This window comes from Megalobrama amblycephala, linkage group LG8 (genome assembly GCF_018812025.1).
Source record: "Megalobrama amblycephala isolate DHTTF-2021 linkage group LG8, ASM1881202v1, whole genome shotgun sequence".
Lineage (NCBI taxonomy): Eukaryota > Metazoa > Chordata > Actinopteri > Cypriniformes > Xenocyprididae > Megalobrama > Megalobrama amblycephala.
In genome coordinates this window covers 28,684,129-28,696,174 of record NC_063051.1, presented here as the reverse complement: position 1 = coordinate 28,696,174, position 12,046 = coordinate 28,684,129, and the positions used below count along the sequence as shown (strand labels likewise).

The 12,046-nt window shown below is 37.4% G+C and overlaps 1 protein-coding gene and 1 long non-coding RNA gene across 2 annotated transcripts in view; one reads left to right on the top strand and one right to left on the bottom strand.

Annotated features, from left to right (window-relative positions):
• The window catches only part of LOC125274217, an 11,419-nt gene extending 9,840 nt beyond the window's left edge, over positions 1 to 1,579 (top strand). The window contains exon 4 of the long non-coding RNA XR_007186201.1: positions 1,071 to 1,579. This is a non-coding gene — a long non-coding RNA (uncharacterized LOC125274217). The remainder of the gene's footprint in view (positions 1 to 1,070) is intronic.
• Positions 1 to 12,046, bottom strand: part of tspeara (thrombospondin-type laminin G domain and EAR repeats a) — a 20,574-nt gene extending 8,528 nt beyond the window's left edge. The window contains exons 1-7 of the mRNA XM_048200428.1: positions 11,165 to 12,046; positions 8,021 to 8,241; positions 6,289 to 6,515; positions 5,530 to 5,620; positions 5,263 to 5,419; positions 4,177 to 4,308; positions 1,057 to 1,289 (exon numbers count right to left, since the gene is read on the bottom strand). Of these exons, the coding sequence (XP_048056385.1) occupies positions 1,057 to 1,289; positions 4,177 to 4,308; positions 5,263 to 5,419; positions 5,530 to 5,620; positions 6,289 to 6,515; positions 8,021 to 8,241; positions 11,165 to 11,276 (1,173 nt within the window). The 5' untranslated portion in view covers positions 11,277 to 12,046. The remainder of the gene's footprint in view (positions 1 to 1,056; positions 1,290 to 4,176; positions 4,309 to 5,262; positions 5,420 to 5,529; positions 5,621 to 6,288; positions 6,516 to 8,020; positions 8,242 to 11,164) is intronic.

Here is a 12,046-nt window from a genome sequence, read left to right as displayed (position 1 = left end):
TTCCTTTAGCCTGAGCTTTATTTAATATTTAACTTTTGTGGCCCTATCATACACCCGGTGCAATGCGACGCAAGGAGTATTGATAGTTTCAGCCTGACGCAGTTATCATTTTCACGTCCAGCGCACACGTTATTTAAATAGCAAATGCACTCGCGCCCATCTGTTCGCCCATGGGTGTGCTGGTCTGAAAACAAGGTGTGTTCAGGCGCATTGTTGGCGTGTTGCTATTTTGAGGCAACTGAAAATGACTGTGCTATTGACCAACAAAAATCTGGTCTAAAGTCAATGGTGCAGTATTTTATTTTTTTTTGTAATTTAAAGGGCGCTTTAGCCTATAGGCAGGTGCACAATGCGTGTACACTCTGTTTGTTACACACACAGGGACGCGCAGCAGGACACAAACATACCAAATATTAAAAATAAAAGGATTAAAATGTAAAAGATTATTATTGAGTACATAAAAATAAAAATGCCTACATGTCATAATGGATAGTCATTGCATGTATCAGAATTACCTATTTGCAGTAATGATGAATGAAATTTGCTAATTATTTGACCAATCGTGGCAATACACGCTTGTATTTAAACTGACTCGTCAGGTTGAGAGTGTCCATATTCCACCATGTAAATAGCAATCCGTCACTGGTGCAAGCGCACCTGGCTTTTAAAAGGAATGGAAGATGACACTTTGATTGGTTAATTGCACGTTACGCCCAAAACACACCTATGACTCATTAAGAGACAACCCTTTTGGACCATGCGCTGACCTCTTTTTTTTTTTGGCAAAAGTGGATTCGGACGCGCCCTAAGTGCACCTGCGCCATGTGCTTCAGACCATGTGCTTAGATCATTAAAACAGGGCCCTTTACATTTGGCAATATCAGAACTTTTTTTCAAGCCCAGCCCAGGTGAGAAAAAGTAACTCAAAAGTAATGTAACACATTACTTTCCTTAAAAAGTAATGCAATTAGTACTTTTCTTAGAGATTAACGCAATATTGTAATGCATTACTTTTAAAAGAAACGTTCCCTAACAATAATCATTATCTTTTCTCACCTTCCTCCCTATAGTGAATTGCTTCCATGCCTGGGCCTTAAAGGTGCTGATGTTCTGGTAGAGCTGGAAGTGGCCATGGATCCAGCGGTAGATGGCAGAGCCTGGTTTGTTGGCCCGATGAGCCATAGCAGCAAACAGCCCAACAGAGGGGATCTGGAAAAGCTCGATGTCCAGCGTCTCTGAGGTGGTATAGAGGTCCTGGTAATCATCTACATAGTCTAGTCTGTCTTTCTCTGTAGATTGAACAGTGTAAAAAATAATTACTGAGGAACCTCAGCTGGCATAACACAAAATAAACAGTGCAAAAAAAAGTACCAGGGTTTTGGTCATGGTAATCATGAAGTACTGTGGTGTTACCCTCTGATACTATATCACCATTGCCACAGCACTTCTTGGTAAAGAATCTGATCGATTATGCTTGATTATGTTGTTAATAATAATTATAGGTTCTGGGATTTATATAAATATTGCATGTTCAATTTAAATGTGGCATGATTTTCTAAATAAAAATGGGAAACTCTAACAAATCTCAGCTGCATGATTATATAAATCTGTATTTTAAATTAAAACAGTTTTATTACACAGCTATAAAGTATAAAGTTGGATATATATCCATCTTTATTCGCATACAGTACACTCACGTAAATTCGCAACTCTCAACATGTTTTTGTAGCAAAATGTAAAGTATATTATCGCCCAGCTCTTTATATAAAGTCGGATATATTAGTATGTCCAACTTTATTTGCATTCATAACCATATATGGCGATATATACTATATAGCATATGTCAACAACTGCTTCATTGCTTGTATCACCCAGCTCTAATCTAATTGCAACTATAAGGCATGAAGTTATTAAGACATATAAACAGTAACATCATGGTTTTCTGTAAAGCTGCTTTGAAACAAAGTGAATTGCGAAAAATGCTATTTAAATAAATTTGACTTGGCTTGAGAGGTCACAATCTTAAAGGGTTAGTTCACTCAAAATTTGAACATTCTGTCATTAATTACTCACCCTCATATCTTTCCAAACCCGTAAGACTTTCATTCATCTTTGGAACACAAATCTTTTTGAAATCTGAGAGATTTCTGTCCCTCCATAGACAGCTACGCAACTGACACTTTGACGCTTTAAAAGTTAGGGTTAGGTTAGGTTTAGGGTGAGTAATTAATTAAAGGTCCCGTTCTTCGTGATCCCATGTTTCAAACTTTAGTTAGTGTGTAATGTTGTTGTTAGAGTATAAATAAAATCTGTAAAATTTTAAAGCTCAAAGTTCAATGCCAAGCGAGATATTTTATTTAACAGAAGTCGCCTACATCGAACGGCCAGTTTGGACTACATCCCTCTACTTCCTTCTTTAATGACGTCACTAAAACAGTTTTTTGACTAACCTCCGCCCACAGGAATACACAAGAGTTGCGTTTGTAGAGTGTGTTTGTCGCCATGTCGTCGAAACGCTGTTATTTTCATCCCGCAGTCCAATCACCGGGTCTGATTCCGGCTCAAATTGATAGGGTAAAATTAAAGACATGTTTACAATAACACTGAGCGTGTGCATCTCCACATTATGGTAAGAGGCGTGACCTTTCCGGGCAAGGTTCGCTAAGCTGCTGTCGAATCACAACACAGGAACCGCTGGCACAATCAGAACTCGTTACGTATTTCTGAAGGAGGGACTTCATAGAACAAGGAAGTCATCAGCCCGTTTTTATGACAGTGGAAACAGCGGTATACAGATAAGTAAATTATGTGAAAAATACTGTATTTTTTTACACGCGAAACATGAACACGTTATATTGCACACTATAAACACAATCAAAGCTTCAAAAAACCACAAAAAAACGGGACCTTTAAGTGAGTAAGTGAGTAAGTAAAAGTACAAATTTTCTGAAGAGACACGATCGCTTTATATGATGAACAGATTGAATTCAATAAGCTTTTATTCACATATAAACATTGATCAGTGAACATAAACAGAAGCTCAACCGAGAACAAAACTCTTCCAGAAGCTCATGCTGCGTAACACATGAGAATGAACCTCATTGGTTCTCACACGTCAAGCAAACATGCTTGAGCTTCTGTTTACCACAACTGATGTGTAGGCTGATGAAAGTTATTATGTGAGTAAAACCCTAAATTCAACAAAAACGTGTGTCTTCAGAAAATTTGGACTAAACCGTTCAATTCATATGGATTAGTTTTACGATCTCTTTATAAACTTTCTGAAGAGTCAAAGTTTCAGTTGCATAGCTGTCTATGGAGGGACAGAAATCTCTCAAGGCGTTTCTCAATGTCAAGGAAGGATCCTCGGAAGCCAGAATTTCGAGGATTCTACGTCATCGACATCCGTCGAAGGACTGTTCCAATGTCGAGGATCCTCGGAATTTCAAACAAGGACTGAGTCCTTCGTTCGAAAAATATCCCATATACAGGAAAGGATGCATATGTGTAGCCTTCGCGCTCTTCGCACTCTAAAATAACCCACAATCCTATGCGCGCAGCTTTGCAATCTTGTTCAAAAAAATAAATAAATAAATGTCGGACGTTAGCAGGCAATATGCTTTCAAATGTAAGTATATTTACGTTACCAAACATTTGTTATAACTGTAGTAAATATGTCAGATACATAAAGTTTAACGTTTAAATGACAAAAAGTACAAATTACTACCGTATTGATATTATAAATTATACAAATACAAATTACGTTATTGATGGCTAACTGAACCGGACCGTCATTTAACAATTGTTAGCTTGGTTGCCGTCACCGGCATTTCTTTTACCTTTTCGTAATGATGCAACGACGTGCATTTGCTAGTCTGTTCCATTTACGTGTTCTCCAAATGCTAAAGAGGAACCTCGCCTAGCCTCTGAAGGAAGTGACTTGGAAGGACCAGTCCTGCCAAGAAGTATCCTTGACATTGAGAAACGCCTTCAGATTACATCAGAAAGATCTTAATTTGTGTTCCGAAGATGAACAAAAGTATTACGGGTTTTGAACTACATGAGGGTGATTAATTAATAACAGAATTTTCATTTTTGGGTGAACTGTCCCTTTAAAGTTAAAATTAAACATATTTTTAGTAAATCCATTATTATTTTTTTCTTCAATCTTCCTACCTTGCAGCATAGAGTGCCAGTATGCACCATCACATAGGAAGAGGCCCCTTTTAAGAGTGTCAAACCAGAGTTGTCCCTGCTCCGCTGCAGTGCATTCTGGTTTCGACCCCAGGGTCACACGGACCTCTGTTTCTGAACATTGAAGTGAGAATGCATAAGTTCATGTACACATACAGAGCAAATATGCTTAAAGTAATATTTCTTTTTGAATTACATTAAAATATATTGTATTTGATAATCTGTGATTACTGGATTTGTACAGTATATATATTATTTTTGATATGTTAACAAAATTGGATGACTATTTGTAATAGATCTACTTCATCAAAAGAATATGGATATGAAACAATGAACAAAATCTCTGTTACGTCATCACAGACGTAAAGTGTAAAACAATATGTCTAGTCATCTCAGACAATGAGGGTGTAAAAATATTAACCAAGGTGTGTAAACTAGATCAAAGTTGCCATTAGCTCATTTAAATTGTCAATACAAATTATGTAAACACAGCATTGTTTGTCATGCCCGAGATGTGTGCCAGCGTAAACCCCCTCATCACCAGCACGCACTCAATCACTGACAGCTCTCACTGCAAGTGGTATAACCTCTGTTTTCCTTTTCAGAGCGAAACAAGTGTCAGATGTTTAGTTTGGGCTGATAACTCAATCCGACCATGGGCGAAATGTCATCAGTGTGGTCTTTCGCACCACAGATCTGTTCTTTTCCTCAAAATGTTGTACATGGCTCCAGTCATGATAAAATAATTTTTTTTGTAATGGTTCATTGTAACTCTGTGTTAACATTGGCTATGTTGATATGTTTAACCAGCCTATTTTCCATTAAGCATCTCAGTTTTAACTCTTATCATGTCAAAAGTAGTCATATGGACTACTTTTACGATATCTGTAAAGTAGTCCATATGACTCCTTTTGACATTTCCAGTCATATGGGTTTGGAATGACATTTTTATTTTGACTAAGTTTCACTTTTTAATTATTTATTTATAAATTATTTTATTTAATTTTTATTTTTATATTCCTTTTAATTCAACCTTAAAATCACTTGAATTTAAACATTTAGTTTTACCATATGGAGGGAGCAGGGCATCATTCATGTGGGATTTCACTGGCAAATTTGACAGAATTGTAGGGACAGAAAGCTCAACCAGTGACGGTGTGGAGGAGGGGCAAACACGTGACGTCGCGTCCGATCCAGGTAAAAGGACGAGCTGGCGTAGTAAACCCTTAAAAAAGAAAACAGATCATCCTCTGACCGACAGGTATGTTTGTGTGTATGCTAACATATTTTAAATTTTAAGCAAACTAATTAGTAAAATGAGAATGCAAAGCTCACAGAGAACAGGCCTTTCCACTTCCTTCGACTTCCAATGTGAAACCTGGAGCCATCGGTGCTGAGATCAGAGGGAAATGGCTGTTTATGGACCCTGGAACCCATCAGTGGAAGTACATTACTCACAGAACTCAACTTTGAACTGCAACATTATATATTGTTTCTGTATCTCTTCTATTTTTGTGGTTGGAAAGATCCCTCCCCTAGAAATAACAAATGCCAGGTTCTAAATGCCACCCATGTCGTAAAATAAAACACACTGAATTTGCAGCTAATTCCTCAAGAATTCATTGCAAGTATATGTGCAGATTTTGAACAAGAAATCATATTTTAATCTTATAATACAAATTAAAGGGATAGTTCACCCAAAAATAAAAATTCTGTCATCATTTACTCACCCTCAAGTTGTTCCAAAACTGTATGAGTTTCTTTATTCTGTTCAACACAAAAGAAGTTATTTTGAAGAATATGGGTAACCAAACATTTGATGACTTCCACAGTATGGAAAAAAATAATAATATGGAAGTCAGTGGGGTCCATCAACTGTTTGGTTAACGACTATCTTCTTTTGTGTTCAGCCAAAAAAAGAAATTCATACAGGTTTGGAACAACTTGAGGGTGAGTAAATGATGACAGAATTTTCATTTTTTGGTGAACTATCCCTTTAACCCAAAATTTAACTCTGAGGTCATCTAAATGCTTATATCTTGTAGTGAATGCCTAAAATGTAATAGGGTCTTTCTACTGCCGCTACAGACTCACAGTTCCAGTGGGATGCCACAGTCCAGTGTGAGGGTGGCATGGTGGCCACTGATGGCTAACACCATGCTGTGCCAGTGGTTGTCTGCCAGGCGGATTCTTTTAAAGCTGAGTCGCTCCCTCCCCATTGAGCCCCGATAGATGAGATGGACTTTGTCTTTAGAGAAACGCAGGCCCAGCAGGAGTTGATTGTCATCCTCCTTTACCACGGCCAACAAGTACTCGTTCCTCTGAAAGATAGAGTCCAGAGAGACAGTCAGGTTTAGGTTGTCATTCATTTGGGTCATTCACCATATCAAGTGATATCTTTTATATCAAGTTTATATAACCATTTCCAATCCTCTTTCTGACTTTTGTGGGCCAAAACCTAGAAATGAGCTAGCATTTTTTTTTGTTGTTGCTTTTGATGTTTTTTTAAATGTCTAAAATAAGGTTTGTGGTTAAAGGTGCCCTAGAATCAAAAATTGAATTTACCTTGGCATAGTTGAATAACAAGAGTTCAGTACATGGAAAAGACATACACTGAGTTTCAAACTCCATTGCTTCCTCCTTCTTATATAAATTTCATTTGTTTAAAAGACCTCCGAAGAACAGGCGAATCTCGTTACGTAACAGTCGGGATCATTAATATGTATGACCCCAATATTTGCATATGCCAGCCCATGTTCAAGGCATTACACAAGGGCAGGCAGTATTAATGTCTGGTATTAAGGAGCGTGAGATTTAAAGGGGCCGCAGCCTGAATCAGTGCATAGTTAATGATGCCTCAAAATAGGCAGTTAAAAAAATTAATTAAAAAATCTATGGGGTATTTTGAGCTGAAACTTTACAGACACATTCAGGGGACACCTTAGACTTATATTACATCTTGTGAAAGAACGTTCTAGGGCACCTTTAACACAAGTGTAAGATATTGTCATGTTTTATTCTATGACAAAAAAATACATCACTAATACCCCCTTGTGATTTTTTTTTTAAAGCTTTTACTTGTCTTGAAAAAGGACTTACTAAAAAGTGGCTAAGTGTACGTTTTCACAACAACGATGTACTAAAATCAAGAATGTTTTTCCTTTGCGTCTTTTGCATACAGATGACAATGTTGAGCCGTGAAAATAATTAAAAATGCTGTATTATGCATGCCAGGCTAGTAGAAAAAGTGTAGTGTAGTCCGTTTATAGTCTACGTTTAGCTTTTAATGTCTGGCTATTGTATTTAGGCTTTAAAAGTCATAAAAGTTGTGTTAATTTGTGAAGATTATCATGATGAACAAAACATGTAAGAATCATAAACTTTTTTGGTCACAGAGTTTATTTTCTGCAATAATCCAAAAGCCAATCAAAAAATCCTATTGGGTTTTTGTTGAGGGAATCAGGGTGATGCTAACTTCCGGGTTGACCTAAAAAAAATATGCTATCACTGCAATGCTCTATGATGTGTCCGATGTGTAAATGTGGATCATCAGGTCATCTGTTTGAAGCTCTGAGAGTTTTGGTTTCGAGTTCTGAGAGTTACAGTATAGTGTGGTTTCATATCTCAAAAGATGAAGAAAAAAAATTATTCCTAGTGAAATAACCCCTTTAATATAGTAGCTACACCAGATTTTAACTGAAACAGCTATTCTCAAAGAGGAAATAAGCCATTTTTGAGACCTTCTATAATGATTAAGCTGACCTGGACATGAGCATCTCTGGACAAAAGCAATTCTGGCATTGAATGACTGTGAGTATAAGCTTACCTTCACTCTAATTTGAGGCACTTTTAGAGTGGCCACTATGGAGAATTCAGCAGGGAAGAGAGGGCAGTTAATGAAGAGCTGAGATGATGGAAAGGTGAGTGCCTGTGTAGGACTGAAAAACTGGACTCCACGAGCACCTCCCTCCTGCACCATACGGACCCCAGCCAGAGCCTCTCCGTTATGGGGCAGCACCCGAGACAGCAGGTCCACTGGATGGAGATCTGTAGAGGAAGAGGACAAAGATTAAAGAGAGAAGTTGAGGAAACAAGTAGATGATGCCCTTTTGTCAGAAATAAGGTTTGGTTGATTAGCATCGTCTAGTTAACCCCTGCTGGTAGATGTTGTAACTACACCCTCTAGGATCATTCAATAGTTAACAGTAGCCTATTTATTTATAGGGACCTTATAGAAGATCTATTATGCCCTTTCACAAAGTCTTAATTTTGTTTTTGGGGTCTACTAGAAGGTTTTCATGCTTGAATGTTCAAAAAACATATATTTTAAACTGTTGCAGCACCTCTCTTCCTAGTCTGTCAGTAACGCTTTGTTTAGTTCCTGTTTCTATGAAGCCCCTCCTTCCAAAAAGCACAGTGTGCTCTGATTGGTCAGCTGGAAGAGTGTGTTTTGATTGGTCAACAACTTTAAGCATGTTTTGGAAATCTCATGCCCTTAACATAACGGTGATTTTCAACACACTAATAATGCAACTCCACCAGACCTTGTTCCTTTTTTTTGCGTATGCCTTGGGTGGGAATTATTTAAATGAGGAATATTGTAATGTGTAGATTGCTGGAAGAAAACTGGAGATGTTTCAAGGAGTATAACTCCCTTTGGAGTGGACTTGAAGTGGAGTGTACTTTGTAACTTAGGTGCTAGTCAAGGGTTTGGGTACGTTCTTGGGATGCATTCAGCATTGTTGGGGCATTATTTTTCCTGTGGTGGTAATTATGACTTATTATCCAGGTGATTGGTACAAAAACTTCTATGGCCAGAACTGAAAGCCATAAGTGAAGATGTGAGCAAGCAGGTTGCATACTTCCAATATTGTCTACACCAGCTGAATAACTGCCATTAAGAATGGGAATGCTAACGGATAGATTTCTCCAAGTATAGTTACAGTTACAGACTCCATTAAGTTTGATAATCAAGTGTCCAAAACTGTTCATTTTGACCAGTATAGTATCATTTTAAACCCCAAAACCAAATATCTTTTTGTTTGAAAAGTGCACTTGTGCCTTGTGCTATCTATCATGCTTTGAAGTCGGCACAAATAGGAAGTTGCGATAGTATTTTCTTTCTTATTGTGACATAATAAAATGGCTTCTCGAACAAGAAAAAATGTAGGACGGGACTTGATTTTGTCCATGGGGAATTGATTGGATAGTTGTGGTTTGCTATTGCTGTGATCTCATGTGAGTGACAGGATAAGAATAAGAATTGTCAGTTCTTTCATGGAGACTTAATCATTTTGTTTTATACACTGCTATTTAATGCAATGAAATCCATACATGTGGCTCAAGAATCTGAATACTTTTGGGACCAATGTATTTTTGCATCTGCGGATGAGAATAGCTAGTTTATCAACCAATGTATGCAAATTGCCTTCCATACAAAATATACAGAGGAAAGAGAGGGAGACTATTACCAGCTCTCCTTGGTTCACAGAATTTAAAAAACCCTGAACTTGATTTACTGTCATTCATATATGGTTTAAAAAAAAAACTTTTAAACAGGGCTCAAGTGATGTTTTTATTAGCACCCCATGTCTATGACTAAGTCCATGACTTCATATGCTCTTTGTTTTTCTTCAATAGTCTTAATCTAAAATATGTGAAGTGACATGAGCATACATTTAATAACAGCATACACAAGCTTGCAACTGATACTCTTGGATGTACTGCATACTTCTTAATCAATTTCCAAACTACAAATAAATGTGTAGGAGGGCAGCCGATACAGGGAAAAAAAAATATGCTTCAAATGAGAACACACACTGGTGACAAAGAGATGTCATCTATAGATGTTCAGTGACAGAACTGAAATTCCCTAAACATTCCCAGCATTCTTTGGTTCATCCACATTATTGTGGTATTTACAGCTTCTATTGTAATGACAGTCCTTTAGCTGAGCTCATTGCCCTAATTATGGACCATATAAATGGTGTGCTCTTGACATACAAAAGCAATATTTTAAAATACCACTTAGGGATTTTTCTTTGGTAATCTTCTGGTAAACTCTTTTTTTATATTAGCATTTTTCTTTTTCTTGTTTCTTGACTCCGTGGTATGAAAATTGGGGAATTTAAGCCCGAGGGATGTTGCCGGGATTGGGAAGAGTTTAAATTTTTCCATTGTAGAGACCAAGCTGCAAATCAGAATGACAACATGGATACACACCAGCCGTGTGAATGCATTTGTTTGGCTGTGTGTTACGATTTCACATTTATTTCTTCTATTAAGTGACATTGTGCTGGTCCATAGGGTTCTACAGTGTCATTTTCACCATAAGTCATTGCCAAGGAGACAGGTGTATCAGTGAAGAGATGCAAAAGGTTTAGGGGTGGGGTTAGGGGAGGACCTTCATACATAATTTATATGAAATCGCCACCTCATGAAAAAAGTTGGGCTGGACATGATGTGTGAGAAAAATCTGGTATTTTTTTGCATGTAATTTCCAAACAAGTTGTAATTTTGTAATTATAGGAAAAGTGTAAAAATATTATGCAGTTGGATGTAATTACATAACAAGCTATGAAGTTAGTCAAAGCAAGGCAAAGGAGTATGAAATTTTGTTTTAAAAATGTCATTTCCTAATTATCTGTAAATTGAATATACTGCTCATTGAAGGAAATAAAAAAGTATGAATCATAAAAATGTCATTTCCATCATTTTCTGACACTGGTTGGTCAAGACACTACAAAAATTACAATAATGTCAGAATTTTTCTATGCACACACACATATACGCATACATACATACATACATACATATAGAATCAACAGGGCCAAATGTGCCCATAGATATTTGTTTAAACACAATAAACCTTTAAAATCAGGACCTGATCTAATCTGGAGAATATTATAGGAGGAAGTCCCTTTTTTCTATTCAACTAGTGCATTGAAAAAATGTACTGCACGTATCTCACCTGTACAGGGTTTCCATGGCACGACAGTCACACTTTCTGTCAGTGGTAGAAGCAGACACCAGTGCAGTGCAAGTAGCCATAATGATGGCACCGAGTTCTGCTGTCCTTCCATTAGCTGTTGATTTGCTGATAAAAAATGTTCTTACAAACTTTTGATTGGCCACAAAAAAAAACTGTCCAAATATGAACTTCAGGATGGTCCAAAGATAACCGCTGGTCAAGATGTCTTTATATCCTGTATTCTTTGTTCCCTGAAATGTCCAGAATGGAGTCTGTCCCTCATTGTATAAGTTTGATTAAAGACTCAGTTCAACACCAGTGAGCCATTAGCTACTTAATAAAATGATTTAAAAAATTCACAAGTATGTATAAAGAGCAAGCACTGGGTATAGCCTCTCAATACACACTAAATGAAAATACATGTTCTTCCCAAGAAAGTCCTTCCTCATGCACTTAAATGCTAATCATTAACAAGCCATTTAAAAGAGTCAGAGCCAAAATACTTTCTGAAAGCTGTCATAAAAGTCCTGAAAATCCACAAACTTGTGCTTTTCTCCTCTTCTTCCCCGTTCCTCAGGTGTGTAGAGGCGATCAGAAAGCAGCAGCTAATTCACCTGTCACCTGCAGGGTCAGATGAGCATGTTAACACATCAGAACTACAACTGAGAGCTCAAGGGGCAAAAGTGGTGTATTTAGAGAGACATTCAAATGAAACCATGTCAACATGAGAGGAGGGGCTCAGAAGGAGGTACAGAGGCTGAGAGAAAGGCAGACAGAGAGAGAGAGAGAGATTTCCTGCGGTCCTAATCTCAGCATTTCATTGCTTCATAACCCCCTCCTCCCTCCCTCTCTCTTTCTGTTTTATTTTCTTCCTCTGGGTGG